Here is a 15,881-nt window from a genome sequence, read left to right as displayed (position 1 = left end):
TGCCATCCCTGACTGGTTCTTGCCTCCAGGTGACTTTAGTTGTCTTAATCCATTTAGGAAAGCAAGGCATAGACAACAAATACTGCCTTGTCAGTGTGTACCACACTTGAAAAAAATAACAAACATGATACTTCCATTATGTTAATAACTAACTTCTTGTTTTGTAGTATCTGGCTTCTCTGGGCATCCAATCACTAGTGCAACAAAGGACCTTTTCTGGAAGGTCAGCCAACAAGCTAATGGATGCCATGAAGGATTCTGACATGTTGCATTGGAAACATGGGCTTTCAGAGCTTATTGATGTAAGCATAGCACAGAAAACAGCAATTTGGAAAATGTATGGACAAAGGTACATAAGTATATTTTTTTTTTACTGACTCATGGTGCACAGCATATTGTGGGCATTTTAATCCCTAGGATTCAAATTAATTAGTTGTATTCATTTTTCCATTATATATCCTGGCGGGAAGGTTTGCTAAGGCTACTGGGGAGTGTTTAAACTAGAATGGTTGGGGGCTGGGAATCAAAATGAGGTGACTGGGAGAGAGGAGGTTAGCTCAAAAATAAAAGGGGCTTGTAGACAGTGTGAGAGGGAGGATACGCAGGTGACGGAGAAGGGGAGCGCTCAGACCAAAGGGTTGAGATGTGTTTATTTTAACGCAAGGAGTGTAGTGAACAAAATGGATGAGCTTAGAGTGTGGATCACTACTTGGAAGTGTGATGTGGTGGCCATTACAGAGACTTGGTTATCTCAGGGACAGGACTGGATACTTCAAGTGCCGGGTTTCAGATGTTTCAGGAGGGACAGGGGAGGAGGCAAAAGAGGTGGGGGAGTGGCACTGTTGATCAAGGATAATGTCACGGCTGTAGAAAAGATAGACGCCACTGAGGGATTGTCTACGGAATCTCTGTGGGTGGAGGTTTGCAACAGGAAGGGGTCAATAACTTTACTGGGTGTTTTCTATAGACCACCCAATAGTAGCAGGGATGTGGAGGAGCAGATTGGGAAGCAGATCCTGGAGAGATGTGATAATAACAGAGTGGTCGTGATGGGAGATTTTAATTTCCCAAATATCGATTGGAATATCCCCAGGGTAAGGGGTTTAGATGGGGAGGAGTTTGTTAGGTGTGTTCAGGAGGGCTTCCTGACACATTATGTGGATAAGCCTACAAGAGGAGAGGCTGTACTTGATTTGGTATTAGGGAATGGACCTGGGCAGGTGTCAGATCTCTCAGTGGGAGAGCATTTTGGGGATAGTGATCATAACTCTATCTCCTTTACATTAGCATTGGAGAGAGATAGGATCAGTCAAGCTAGGAAAGTGTTTATTTGGAGTAAGGGCAATTATGAGGCTATTAGGCAGGAAATTAGAGGCATAAATTGGAAGGAGGTTTTCTCAGGGAAATGTACAGAAGAAATGTGGCAAATTTTCAAGAAAACTTTGCCTGGAGCTTTGCACAGCAACGTTCCAATGAGACAGGGGAGTTATGGTAGGTTACAGGAACCATGGTGCACAAAAGCTGTAACAAATTTAGTCAAGAAGAAAAGAAAAGCCTACAAAAGGTTCAGGGAGCTAGGTAATGTTAGAAATCTAGAAGAGTATATGACTAGTAGGAAGGAACTTAAGAGGGAAATTGGAAGAGCAAGAAGGGGTCATGAGAAGGCCTTGGCAGACAGGATAAAGGAAAATCCCAAGGCATTCTACAAGTATGTTAAGAGCAAGAAGATAAGATGTGAAGGAGTAGGACCTATCAAATGTGACGGTGGGAAAGTCTGTATAGAACTGGTAGAAATAGCAGAGGTACTCAATGAATACTTTACTTCAGTATTCACAGTGGAAAAGGATCTTGGTGGTTGCAGCGCAGACTTGCAGTGGACTGAGAAGATTGAGCATGTGGACATTAGGAAAGAGGATGTGTTGGAGCTTTTGAAAAGCATCAAGTTAGATAAATCGCTGGGACCGGATGGGATATACCCCAGGTTACTGGGAGGTGAGGGAAGAGATTGCTGAGCCTCTGGCGATGATCTTTGCGTCATCAATGGAGACGGGAGAGGTTTTGGAGGATTGCGGATGTGGTTCTGTTATTCAAGAAAGGGAGAAGAGATAGCCCGGGAAATTATAGACCAGTGAGTCTAACCTCAGTGGTTGGTAAGTTGATGGAGAAGATCCTGAGAGGCAGGATTTATGAACATCTGGAGAGGAATAGTATGATCAGAAATAGCCAGCACGGCTTTGTCCAAGGCAGATCATGCCTTATGAGCCTAATTGAATTTTTTGAAGATGTAACTAGACACATAGACGAGGGAAGAGCGGTAGGTGTAGTTTATATGGATTTCAGCAAAGCGTTTGATAAGGTACCCCATGCAAGGCTTATTGCGAAAGTGAAGGGGCATGGGATATAAGGGGACATTGCCTTGTGGATTCAGAACTGGCTTGTCCACAGAAGGCAAAGAGTGGTTGTAGATGGGTATTTTTCAGCATGGAGGTCGGTCACCAGTGGAGTGCCCCAGGGATCTGTTCAGGGACCCTTGCTCTTTGTGATTTTTATAAATGACCTGGATGAGGAAGTGGAAGGATGGGTTGGCAAGTTTGCTGATGACACAAAGGTTGGTGGTGTTGTGGATAGTGTAGAGGGATGTCAGCAGTTGCAACGAGACATAGATAAGATGCAAGACTGGGCGGAGAAGTGGCAGATGGACTTCAACCCAGATAAGTGTGTGGTGGTTCATTTTGGCAGGTCGAACAGGATGAAAGAATATAATATTAAGGGTAAGACGCTTGGCAGTGTGGAAGATCAGAAGGATCTTGGGGTCCGGGTTCATAGGACGCTCAAAGCAGCGTCGCAGGTAGAGGCTGTGGTTAAGAAGGCGTATGGAATACTGGCCTTCATCAATAGAGGAATTGAGTTTAGAAATCGGGAGATAATGCTGCAGCTGTATAGGACCCTGGTCAGACCTCACCTGGAGTACTGTGCCCAGTTCTGGTCGCCTCACTACAGAAAGGATGTGGAAGCCATCGAAAGGGTGCAGAGGAGATTTACAAGGATGTTGCCTGGATTAGGTGGCATGCCTTATGAGGATAGGTTGAGAGAGCTAGGTCTTTTCTCCTTGGAGAAGCGAAGGATGAGAAGTGACCTGATAGAGGTGTATAAGATGTTGAGAGGTATTGATAGAGTGGATTCTCAGAGGCTTTTACCCAGGGCTGAAATGGTTGCCACAAGAGGTCACAGGTTTAGGGTGCTGGGGAGTAGGTACAGAGGAGATGTTAGGGGTAAGTTTTTCACTCAGAGGGTGGTGGGTGCGTGGAATCGGCTGCCGGTAGTGGTGGTGGAGGCGGATTCGATAGGGTCTTTTCAGAGACTTTTGGATAAGTTCATGGAAGTTAGTAAGATAGAGGGTTATAGGTAAGCCTAGTAGGTAGGGACATGTTCGGCGCAACTTGTGGGCCGAAGGGCCTGTTTGTGCTGTAGCTTTTCTATGTTCTATATGTGGGTGGCACAGTGGTTAGCACTGCTGCCTCATAGCGCCAGGGACCCGGATTCAATTCCGTCCTTGGGTGACTGTGTGGAGTTTGCATGTTCTCCCCATGTTCCAACAGTCCAGGGATGTGTGGGTTAGGTTGATTGGTCATGCTCAATTCCCATTTAGTGTCAGGGAGATTAGCTGGGTAAATATGTGGAGTTATGAGGATAAAACCTGGATAGAATCGTTGTTGGTACAGGCTCATTGGGCCAAATGGCCCCTTTCTGTACTGTAGGGATTTAATGATTCTACATTGCGTTATTCCACAACTGAGAATGGGCAAACAATGAGCTGTGTCTAGTTCATGTCCAATTCTGTTACTTTTTGCCAGATTTCCAAAAACAGTGGCAGCTTTTCAAAAAATAATCTAAAATGTAATCGTTTTTCCTTAATGATTAGGAATTAATTTAGCTCCTGTTCAATTCCTTCCTACCATTTGCAGCGATTGGAACAGAGTCTATACACTCTGGAACCATATTCGATTGGATATTCTTCTCTAGTGAGTGGGCAGTGATCATTAGCAAACTGATTTGTAAACTGAACACTATTTTTTCCCCTCTTTTTTTGAGTCCTATGGTGATACTTCAAAAGAGGGTTTGTGTCCAGTTCACAACATGGTTCTGGTGTTGCCTTGTTCTACATTCCTTAATGACACAGATTAGATTTACCTACTAGATGAAACTTTCAAGAGCGTTTGTAATGATTTCTAATGAATAATTCACAGCGCTAATGTTTAGTGTTTCATTTTTATCGTTGTAGTACAATGGCACTACAACAAACACAGCTTCTTCTGTACATGCACAGTCTGGAGTCTGTAAACATGGATATTCATCAAAATAACACTGAGGCAATGGCTGTAGTACTGTGTCACCTGGCAGAACTTCATGCAGAACAGGTAAGTCAGCTTTGTGCTTTTATTCCCCCCACACCTTTTGCCTCTTCTGCCCTTTTGTTCCTGTAGGCATTGGCACCTTGATGAGGTACAGTTCTGTGGATGGTTGGTGTCTGATGATCCCTCACCCAAGTGACCACTCTGTTAACCAGATATTTTACCACAAGGGACTTTGTGGTTGAGTCCAAACCTATCTTCACATGCATACTTCAACAGAGTTCAATGGATAGTAATTAGGAACTAGGGATCTGGGCTTTTTCCTCCTTTCCCAGGATGCACAGAGGGCAATCATTGTGCCCCTGCTGCATCTCAGCCAAGATTGGCTTACCTTGCACAAACCAAGGGTCAAATCTCATATTTTCTTACCTGCAGTTATTTAAGGCAGTCAAGCCAGCAGAAGAACATTGTTGAACAGTCTTGTGATCTTCCTAACGTGATTCCAGTTTCTTAATTACAGTATAATACTTTTTTTTTATTCCTTTCTGGGACATGGGCATCGCTGGCTGGCCAGCAGTTATTGCCTATCCCTAATTACCTGAGGGCAGTTGAGAGTCAACCACATTGCTGTGGCTCTGGAGTCACATGTATGGCAGATTTCCTGCCCTAAAGGACAGATGGATTTTTCCCACAGTTGGCAATGGTTTCATGGTTACCAGTAGATTTTTAATTCCAGATTTTTATTCATTGAATTCAAATTCCACCATCTGCCATGGCGCGATTTGAACCCGGGTCTCCAGAATATAATTTGAGTTTCTCAATTAATAGTCTAGCAATAATACCACTAAGAAATCGCATCCCCCAAACATGGTTAAAGTAGTAATTTTGTGGTCACTGAGTTTTCTTAAGAGTAAACTCCCTGAGGAGGGGAAAATATTGTTCCTTGTACTTGTTTTTGGACATAAAATGGACCTTGTGGGGCACTGATTTCTGGGCACATATCCCAATTTATATTCCCTTTCCCCCTTAAATCTGTCAGTTTCTAAAATCAGGGGCGTAATGCGTGTTTCAAGACACTGATGTAGAATTGGGAAAATGCTGAGCAGAGCGTTTTTCTGAGGTGGCCTAATGAGTGATGCAGGCTCACCAGAAATAAATCTATGGCTGATTTCTCCTTCCCTCTACTGAAATATCAGTGTCCCTCAACAGTGATGCAGGTGAGATTGGGAACTGAGCAAGATGGCTTCGATAAAAGCAAATTACTGCGGAAGGAGAATCCAAAGAGCTTCTATAAATACATAAAGGGCAAAAGAGTAACAAGGGAGAGAGTAGGGCCTCTTGAGGATCAACAAAGTATCTATGTACGGATCCACAAGAGATGGGTAAGATCTTAAATGAATATTTCTCATCAGTATTTACTGTTGAGAAAAGCATGGATGTTAAGGAACTTGGAGAAATAAATAGTGGTGTCTTGAGGAGTGTACATATTACAGAGAAGGAGGTACTGGAAGTCTTAAAGTGCATCAAGGTAGATAAATTCCCGGGGCCTGATGAAGTATATCCCAGGACATTGTGGGAGGCTAGGGAGGAAATTGCAGGTCCCCTAGCCGAGATATTTGAATCATCGATAGTCAGGGGTGAGGTGCCTGAAGATTGGAGAGTGGCAAATGTTGTGCCTTTTGTTTAAAAAGGGCTGCAGGGAAAAGCCTGGGAACTACAGGCCAGTGAGCCTCACATCTGTGGTGGGGTAAGTTGTTGGAAAGTATTTTGAGAGACAGGATCTACAGGCATTTAGAGATGCAAGGACTGATTAGGGACAGTCAGCATGGCTTTGTGAGTGGAAAATCATGTCCCACAAATTTGATTGAGTTTTTGAAGGGGTAACCAAGAAGGTAGATGAGGGCAGTGCAGTTGATGTTGTCTACATGGATTTTAGCAAGGCCTTTGACAAGGTACCACATAGTAGGTTGTTGCATAAGGTTAAATCTCACAGGATCCAGGGTGAGGTATCGCAATGGATACAAAATTGGCTTCTTGACAGAAGCCAGAGGGTGGTTGTAGAGGATTGTTTTTCAAATTGGAGGCCTGTGACCAGCTGTGTGCCTCGGATCAGTGCTGGGTCCATTGTTATTTGTCATTTATATTAATGATTTGAATGAGAATATAGGAGGCATGGTTAGTAAGTTTGCAGATGACACCAAGATTGGTGGCATAGTGGACAGTGAAGAAAGTTATCTCCAGTTGCAATGGGATCTTGATCAATTGGGCCAGTGGGCTGACGAATGGCAGGTGGAGTTTAATTTAGACAAATGCGAGGTGATGCATTTTGCTAGATTGAACCAGGGCAGGACTTATTCAGTTAATGGTAGGGCATTGGGGAGAGTTACAGAACAAAGAGATCTAGGGGTACATGTTCATAACTCCTTGAAAGTGGAGTCACAGGTGGACAGAGTGGTGAAGAAGGCATTCAGCATGCTTGGTTTCATCGGTCAGAACATTGAATACAGGAGTTGGGACGTCTTGTTGAAGTTGTACAAGACATTGGTAAGGCCATACTTGGAATACTGTGTGCAGTTCTGGTCACCTTATTCTGGAAAGGATATTATTAAACTAGAAAGAGTGCAGAAAAGATTTACTAGGATGCTACCGGGACTTGATGATTTGAGTTATAAGGAGAGGCTGGATAGACTGGGATTTTTTTCTCTGGCACGTAGGAGACTGAGGGTGATCTTTTAGAGGTCTATAAAATAATGAGGGGCATGGATCAGTCAATATCTTTTCCCAAAGGTAGGGGAGTCTAAAACTAGAGGGCATAGGTTTAAGGTGAGAGGGGGAAAAATACAAAAGTGTCCAGAGGGGCAATTTCTTCATACAGAGGGTGGTGAGTGTCTGGAACAAGCTGCCAGAGGTAATAGTAGAGGCGGGTACAATTTTGTCTTTTAAAAAGCATTTAGATAGTTACATGGGTAAGATGTGTATAGAGGGATTTGGGCCAAATGCAGGCAATTGGGATTAGCTTAGGGATTTTTAAAAAAAGGGCAGCATGGACAAGTTGAGCCAAAGGGCCTGTTTCCATGCTGTAAACCTCTGACTCTATGAAGCTGGAATCTGAAACAGAAAATGCTGGAAAATCTCAGCAAGTTTGACAGTGTCTGTGGAGAGAGAGTAGAGCAATGTTTCAAGTTTGGATGACACTTCGTCAGATGGTCTTGAACCTGTCTCATCACTCTAGGCTACCTTTGTTACATGTTTTTAGAGCAGCTGAAATATCACAAGTCTGTATTATCTAGAAAGTCTTACAAACTGAAAAATTATCACTTAAATTCTGCACTTCACAATATTATTTACAAACTTTATCATTTAAAATCATTAAAATAATTTTTGTTTTGATTTGGACAGGTTTCATAAGATTTATGAGGGTTATTTGGCCAAGAGCAATTACTAAACTGAACCATGAGAGGGAGCTGATGAAACTTTGATGGAGATGGCTATCATTGGATGCTGTTAAGAGTTTGTCTCCGTGCTATTAATTTAATTCTTTCACACTTCTCAAACTGGGAATCCCTTCCAAACCAACTGAAGTGTACTAATGAAAATCTGTATTAGTTGTATGACCTTTGTATATATAAAAAACATTCATAATGATTAAACCCCACCTTGTGGTGAAAGAGAGCTCCGGAAATAATTTTTGTCAAAATATCAGCATTGGCCTCCACTAAATATAACGCAACAGAAATTTAATTTGCTTTATTTTTTTCAAATTGATTCACATTTGCTATCAAAATGAATACTATCAAAATTGAATGTTAACTGCATTGATTGTGATTAATATAAATTGTGTATTTTTGGACTTGTAGGGCTATTACTCAGCTGCTTCGGAAATCCTAAAGCATTTAAAAGATCGGTTTCCTCCCCACAGCCAGCATGCAAAAGTACGTTGATAATTGTGCTTGCAGTAATTGTTTGATGCAGAAGATGTCATCTTTTTGTGACCATGTTATATTTTGAAGTGATTATCATTTAACAGAAGGTGTAACCATTCTTCAAAACAAGTATTCAATATTATTACTGCACTGGATTGATAATGAATTACATGTCTAGAAGTGTTTACTTTGTTTTCTTGTTACTGGGCTATTGGGATGAAAGGGTTAATGCCTCAACAGCAATTTTTACTTTGAATAAATTAGGGGAGTTGCAAGTATAGAAGGACACTTGTTCTTAAACTGCCATTGGATGGATTGGCATGAAAATTGCACTTTCTATAAAATCTGGAGACAGATGAAATGTATGAGAATTAATCATTTGGTTTTCAAATGTCCGTTTAAAAAAAAAAAGCTCCTGTGTCTGTTTCAACCATCACTGCGGTGGAAGTAGACCATGAACTGGAGAACCAATTGGCTTTACCAGTTTGATGGAACGTAGGTTTGGGACCATGGTCTGTTACTTTGCTAAGTTCCTCGCCTAAGGTGAAAGAAAAGCAGAGGCCATAAATATCCTTTTGAGGATAGCGGGAGGCTGAAGGGAGAGTCATAACCATTGAACCAGATTCTGTCCATGCCTCAAACACATGCATGCACTTCTAGCATAAATTTATGACCTATTTATTTTTATTGTTTTTTTTTCCAGTGTGACTGCTGAATTTCAAAGAGCAAACTATTGCAGTCCTAGTTTAGCTCTTTGTTATAAATTACCTGTTTCAGTTCCTTGAGGGAGTTTGTGGAACTCTTTTGCTAAATGATGATTACCAGAAAATGCTGAAAATTCAAGTCTTATTATTTTGTCAGAGATTGTGTATTGAGTTTGACAAATATTGTACCACTATAATTTTGTGCTATGTTTTTTCCACAATGATCTAGCTTGAAAATATACTTTTGAAATGCTAAGGAAAATAAGATTGCAGCCCACACAGCTTTGGTGATATTGCTGGAGTGATAGAATAATTATTCGTTCCTTCTCATATTATTCCATTCATGTTATATATTTAAATTCAGTGGGGATATGGGTCCTCCAATAGGGAGTATCTTTTAATTGTGAACACAAATACTAAGAGAGATCTAAATAGTAATATACACTACAGGAAATCTCACTGTAGCTTTTTGAGTATGTACTATGAATTAATATAATTTGACTCAAGATTTTAATACCAAAACAGTGTACAATAATGTATTACCAATGTTCATCTGCAGCTTTGTATAGTTCTGTGCTTATAATCAAGTTTCTCTGTATCTAAAAGCTCTGGATGCTGTTTGACCAAAATATACAGTTTAATCGAGCAATGACTGATGGGAAATATCATATAGCTGACTCCCTAGTTCCTGGAATAGCAGCACTTAATGGGCCAGAAGGACTGTATAGGTAAGTGCAAGGAATATTTTTCAGCAAAAGTGTTTTCTGCACTTAAAGGGTGGTAGAAGTTCGGAACTCTCTTCTGCAAACAGCAGTTGATGTTACATCGATTGTCAATTTTCAATCTCAGATTGACCGATATTTGTTCACCAAAGATATTTAGGGATATTGGGTGAAAGCAGGTGTAGAGTTTGGTCACAGATCAGCACAATCTCATTTAATGGTGAAAGAGGCTTGGCTTACTCTTCCTGGAACGTAGGTGCCCCAGCCTCTTGTCAAATAATAAACAAATTACAAAACTTAATGTTTTTGGAAAACTGAATTTAAAAAGCTTGAATGTCCGTGAATTGAATGATTTGGCAAACCTTTCAAGTTTTGCTGATTTGATTTGATTTCTTGAATTACGAAAACAACACTGCCTCGTGTCTCCTGCCAACACAATATGGCCATTTGCGCATGTACACTGGTTCACGCACCCAAAGCATGGGTTTTGTAGGCAGGAAATGTATGCAGGTCTTAATGTCTTAAGCTTTAAAATATTTATAACCCCCGATTACATTTCCATTAACATTTCCACTAACAATGTTCAAACAGTCCAAATAATAGCTGCACTCTCACCACAACCAGAGCAGTTTCCCCTCCTAATATTTTAATTATATTGAATAATTCACAAAAGAGACAAGAACAAGATTGCTGATGCTGCAACTTGGAAACAGGAGATATTCAATGCAAGGTGATGCCCAACTGTCTCCAAGATTTTCCATTTGTTAGTTTGCTGCTTTAAATTATCCACTTGTGTACTAAAATGTTGAAAAAGTTTTTTTTCTCATAGACTGAAATTCATTCAGTGTCAGTGAAATCCTTTGCTGCTGTCAGTCTGATACACTGTGATCATGGCTGCGTGAGTCTGTAAAACAATAAACATAGCAGAGAAACAGTGGAACTGCGCATACACAGCGTTCGCAACAAATGCAGTCTGAAATGGGCTGTCTTTCTTGTGCTATCTTTTTTAAGTAAAATGGTTTTCTTTAATAAAACTTAGAAAAGGTTATGGCTAGTTACTGAAAATATTGTATTTAGAGGGCTTTCTAAGCTCTGTTTTTGTCTGTGCATACTGAAGAGGATGTTGCAATGATAGGCATCACTGGAGAAACACCTGCTCCATAGCCTTTTAATTCACTTACAGGATGTGGGTGTCACCAACTAGGCCAGCGTTTATTGCCCTTTCTTATAGTTGCCCTTGAAAAGGTGGTGGTGAACTGCCTTCTTGAACCACTGCAGTCTCTAAGGTGTAGGTACACCCACAATGCTGTTAGGGTGGGAGTTCCAGGATTTTACCCAGGCAAGTCAGGATGACTGGTCAAGTGACTTGGATGGAAACTTCCAGGTAGTGGCGTTCCCAGGTATCTGCTGCTCTTGTCTTTCTAGATAGTAGCAATCGTAGATTTGGAAGGTGCTTTCTAAGCAGCCTTGCTGAGTTGCTGCAGTGCATCTTGTAGGTGGTATACATTGCTGCAACTGTTTGTCGGTGGTGGAGGGAATGAATGTTTGTGGAAGTGGAAGGGATATCAATCAAGCAGGCTCTTTTCTGAATGGTGTTGAGCTTCTTGCATGTTGTTGGAGCTGTATTCATCTAGGCAAGTGGAACATATTCCATCACAATCCTGACTTGTGCTTTGTAGATGGTGAACAGGCTTTGGAAATAATTTAAAGCAGCTTACCAGGCAGCATGGTGGCACAGTGGTTAACACTGCTGCCTCACAGCACCAGAGACCTGGGTTCGATTCCCGGTTTGGGTCACTCTGTGTGGAGTTTGCACATTCTCCTCATGTCTGTGTGGGTTTCTTCTGGGTGCTCCGGTTTCCTCCCAGTTAGGTGCATTGGCCATGCTAAATTGTCCCTTAGTGTCCCGGGATATGTAGGTTAGAGGGATTAGCGGGGTAAAAATGTGAGGTTCCAGGGATAGGGCCTGGGTGGGATTGTTGTCAATGCAGTTTCGATGGGCTGAATGGCCTCTTTCTGCATTGTAGAGATTCCATGATTCTAAGAGTCAGGAGCTGAGTTACTCACCGCAGGATTCCTACCCTTTGCCCTGCTCTTGTAGCCACAGTATTCACATGGCTAATCCAGTTCAGTTTCTGGTCAATGCTAATGGCCTGAACTTGCACAGAGTGGCAATCGGAGTTACTTGCAAGGAAATCCACCCACTCCTTTCTCAGACCAGTCCAGAGTGTGTAGGACAGTGCACTGCTGAGACTTACAGTCAAGGCTAGGGAGTCGGAGGTAAGGAAGCCCCTATTTTATAACACTAGTCGCCAACACTAGTCGCCATAAAGCAGCTACATTTGAAGGCCCAGCCACTTTCGGCAGACAAGAGATGGTAAGTTGTAAGGGGGTAGTCAATGGGGGCATCGGGTGGGGGGCTGGGAAGGTGTCCCATGGTTAGGGGAGGTCATGGAGGGGTCGGGGAGCATTGGGGGGGGGGGGGGGGGGGAGGTCAATACTGCAATTACCCAGGAGTTAGGTTTTTCTAACTTTTCTCAGGCAACTATTACTGTAAGGCAGTTGGAACCATCCACAATCAGCAATTAAATTTGTACTTTTGGATGATTCCAATTGCAGGGCAATTGCCTAACAGAAGTTTGAACTTCCTGGGCAAATGCTGGGCAGTCCTTACCTGGGGACTTGCTGGAGTGGATCCCAAGCACCTTTTTGGGGTGCCCCCCAGTTACAACACCCAGAAGCTTGTAAGATACCAGCCATTAAATTACCTCCTCTGAGGTTTAAGTGCCTGAGGCTTTTTGTATCACTGTAATGTTAACGTAGATTACTGCTGGACCCTGGCACAGTCCTGAATGCAGGTCAACTGTTTTAATTTATAAATATATCCTTATCCCATACAATTGCTGTCACCACTACTATATTTCCACCTATCTCATTCCTTCTCAGATCAATATGACCTGGAAGCCAGAACTCCCTCCCCTTCCCCTCCCCAAAGCTACTGCATTTCTACTCAACAGGCCTGCCCTTTAGAGCCACCCTAATTTGCTGCGATCCCAGCCTGCGTGTGTGATGTTCATAATTTCAAAGCATGTATCAACTGGGTTATTTGTGAAAATATAAACATGAGTTTTCTAACTTGTCTCTTTAAAAATTATTTGCAATTCAAGTAAATCATCTATACAACAGGTTAGGTAAAAGCTTACATTCTGTTATTTAACTGAATTTATTTTAGTTCAGAGAGACCGTAAGTGGTGGTTAGCCAAACAGACAAACGAAAAGGGCACTACTCCATTTTACCTTTAATTTTCTAAAATTCAAAAAGTATTACTCTTTATAAACATGCTTATAGTTTGCTATTATGTTCAAATTCTATATTTTCTGACTGGCAAACAACATACAGGCAATGTGAGCAGCCGACGAGTAAATGAGTAGAACAAAGAACTATACAGCACAGGAACAGGCCCTTCGGCCCTCCAAGCCTGCCCCGCTCATGTGCCCAACTAGACCATTCGTTTGTATTCCTCTATTCCCTGTCTGTTCATGTGGCTATCTAGATAAGCCTTAAACGATCCCAGCGTGTCCGCCTCAATCACCTTGCTTGGCAGTGCATTCCAGGCCCCCACCACCCTCTGTGTAAAATACGTCCATCTGTGCACTTGTACACCCAGGTCCCTCTGTGTGTCTATACTCCTGATGGTTCTGCCATTCATTGTATAGCTCCCCCTTACATTAGATCTACCGAATGCATCACTTCGCATTTATCTGGATTAAATTCCATCTGCCATTTCTCTGCCCAATGTTTCAGCCTATCTATATCCTGCTGTATTCTCTGACAATGTTCATCACTATCCGCAACTCCAGCAATCTTTGTGTCGTCCGCAAACTTACTGATCACACCAGTTACATCTTCCTCCAAATCATTTATATATATATCACAAACAGCAGAGGCCACAGTACAGAGCCCTGCGGAACATCACTAGTCACAGACCTCCAACCGGAAAAAGACCCCTCCACTGTTACCCTCTGTCTTCTATGGCTAAGCCAGTTCTCCACCCACCTAGCTAGCTCACCTTTTATCCCGTAAGATTTAACCTTTTGCACCAGCCTGCCATGAGGGACCTTGTCAAACGCTTTACTAAAATCCATATAGACGACATCCACGGCCCTTCCCTCATCAATCGTTTTTGTCACCTCCTCAAAAAACTCAACCAAATTTGTACGGCATGACCTCCCTCGTACAAAACCATGCTGTCTATCGCTAATGAGATTATTCAGTTCTAAATGCGCATATATCCTATCTCTAAGAATCTTCTCCAACAATTTCCCTACCACGGACGTCAAGCTCACCGGCCTATAATTACCCGGGTTAACCTTGCTACCCTTCTTAAATAACGGGACCACATTTGCTATCCTCCAATCCTCTGGGACCTCACCAGTGTCCAGTGAAGAGACAAAGATTTCTGTTAGAGGGCCAGCAATTTCATCTCTTGCCTCCCTGAGGAGTCTAGGATAGATGCCATCTGGCCCTGGGGATTTGTCTGTCTGTTGGATTTTTACGAAGATGTGACTAGGGCGGTTGATGGAGGAGAACCGATGGATGCGGTGTTTTTGGATTTCCAAAAGGCTTTTGATAAGGTGCCCCATAAAAGGCTGCTGAAGAAGATTAGGGCACACGGAGTTGGGGGTAGTGTGTTAAAGTGGATTGGGGACTGGCTATCCGACAGGAAGCAAAGAGTCGGAATAAATGGGTGTTTTTCCAGTTGGAGGAAGGTAACTAGTGGCGTGCCGCAGGGATCGGTACTCGGGCTGCAACTATTTACCATTTATATAGATGATCTGGAGGAGGGGACGGAGTGTAGGGTAACGAAGTTTGCAGACGACACAAAGATAAGTGGAAAAGTAAATCGTGTGGAGGACGGAGAAGATCTGCAGAGAGATTTGGACAGGCTGAGTGAGTGGGCGAGGATATGGCAAATGGAGTATAACGTTGATAAATGCGAGGTTTTACACTTTGGAGGAAATAATAACAAATGGGATTACTATCTCAATGGAAACAAATTAAAACATGCTACCGTGCAAAGGGACCTGGGGGTCCTTGTGCATGAGACGCAAAAGCCCAGTCTGCAGGTACAACAGGTGATCAAGAAGGCAAATGGAATGTTGGCCTATATCGCGAGGGGGATAGAATATAAAAGCAGGGATGTCTTGATGCACCTGTACAGGGCATTGGTGAGGCCGCAGCTGGAATACTGTGTGCAGTATTGGTCCCCTTATATGAGGAAGGATATATTGGCATTGGAGGGAGTGCAGAGAAGGTTCACCAGGTTGATACCGGAGATGAGGGGTTTGGATTATGAGGAGAGGCTGAGGAGATTGGGTTTGTACTCGTTGGAGTTTAGAAGGATGAGGGGGGATCTTATGGAGACTTATAAGATAATGCGGGGGCTGGATAGGGTGGAGGCGGAAAGATTCTTTCCGCTTAGTAAGGAAGTTAAAACTAGAGGACACAGCCTCAAAATAAAGGGAGGTCGGTTTAAGACAGAGTTGAGGAGGAACTTCTTCTCCCAGAGGGTGGTGAATCTCTGGAATTCTCTGCCCACTGAGGTGGTGGAGGCTACCTCGCTGAATATGTTTAAAGCGCGGATGGATGGATTCCTGATCGGTAAGGGAATTAAGGGTTATGGGGATCAGGCGGGTAAGTGGTACTGATCCACGTCAGATCAGCCATGATCTTATTGAATGGCGGGGCAGGCTTGAGGGGCTAGATGGCCTACTCCTGCTCCTATTTCTTATGTTCTTATGTTCTTAATGCTTCCTAAAAAACCTAACACTTCCTCCCTTGTAATTGAGATTTTTTCTGACGGGTCAACACATCTCTCTGAGACAACACCAGTCAACAGGTCCCTCTCCTTTGTGAATACTGATGCAAAGTATTCATTTAGGATCTCTCCTACTTCCTTTGGTCCTAAGCATAATTCCCCTCCGATTCTTTCCCTAACAACCCTCTTGTTCCTAATATATGTATAAAATGCCTTAGGATTCTCCTTAATCCTGTCTGCCAAGGACATTTCGTGACCCCTTTTTGCCCTTCTATGTCCCTGTTTGAGTTCTTTTCTACTTTCTCTATCTTCCTCCAGTGCTCCATCTGTTTTTAGCTGCCTGGACCTCATGTATGCCTCT

General features: G+C 42.6%; 1 protein-coding gene across 3 annotated transcripts in view; it reads left to right on the top strand.

Moving 5' to 3' along the window:
- Nucleotides 1-15,881, top strand: part of anapc5 (anaphase promoting complex subunit 5) — a 54,614-nt gene that overhangs the window by 20,898 nt on the left and 17,835 nt on the right. For 2 of the 3 annotated variants that reach the window (XM_078227493.1, XM_078227494.1), the window contains exons 11-14: nucleotides 168-349; nucleotides 4,283-4,418; nucleotides 8,210-8,284; nucleotides 9,586-9,707. In XM_078227493.1, coding sequence (XP_078083619.1) covers nucleotides 168-349; nucleotides 4,283-4,418; nucleotides 8,210-8,284; nucleotides 9,586-9,707 — 515 coding nt within the window. The remainder of the gene's footprint in view (nucleotides 1-167; nucleotides 350-4,282; nucleotides 4,419-8,209; nucleotides 8,285-9,585; nucleotides 9,708-15,881) is intronic. The other variant, XM_078227496.1, reaches the window with a different exon arrangement.

The sequence above is a fragment of the Mustelus asterias genome, chromosome 13 (assembly GCF_964213995.1).
Source record: "Mustelus asterias chromosome 13, sMusAst1.hap1.1, whole genome shotgun sequence".
Classification (NCBI taxonomy): domain Eukaryota; kingdom Metazoa; phylum Chordata; class Chondrichthyes; order Carcharhiniformes; family Triakidae; genus Mustelus; species Mustelus asterias.
Note: the sequence above shows the minus strand (reverse complement) of the source record. Positions and strands in the feature narration are given on the sequence as shown.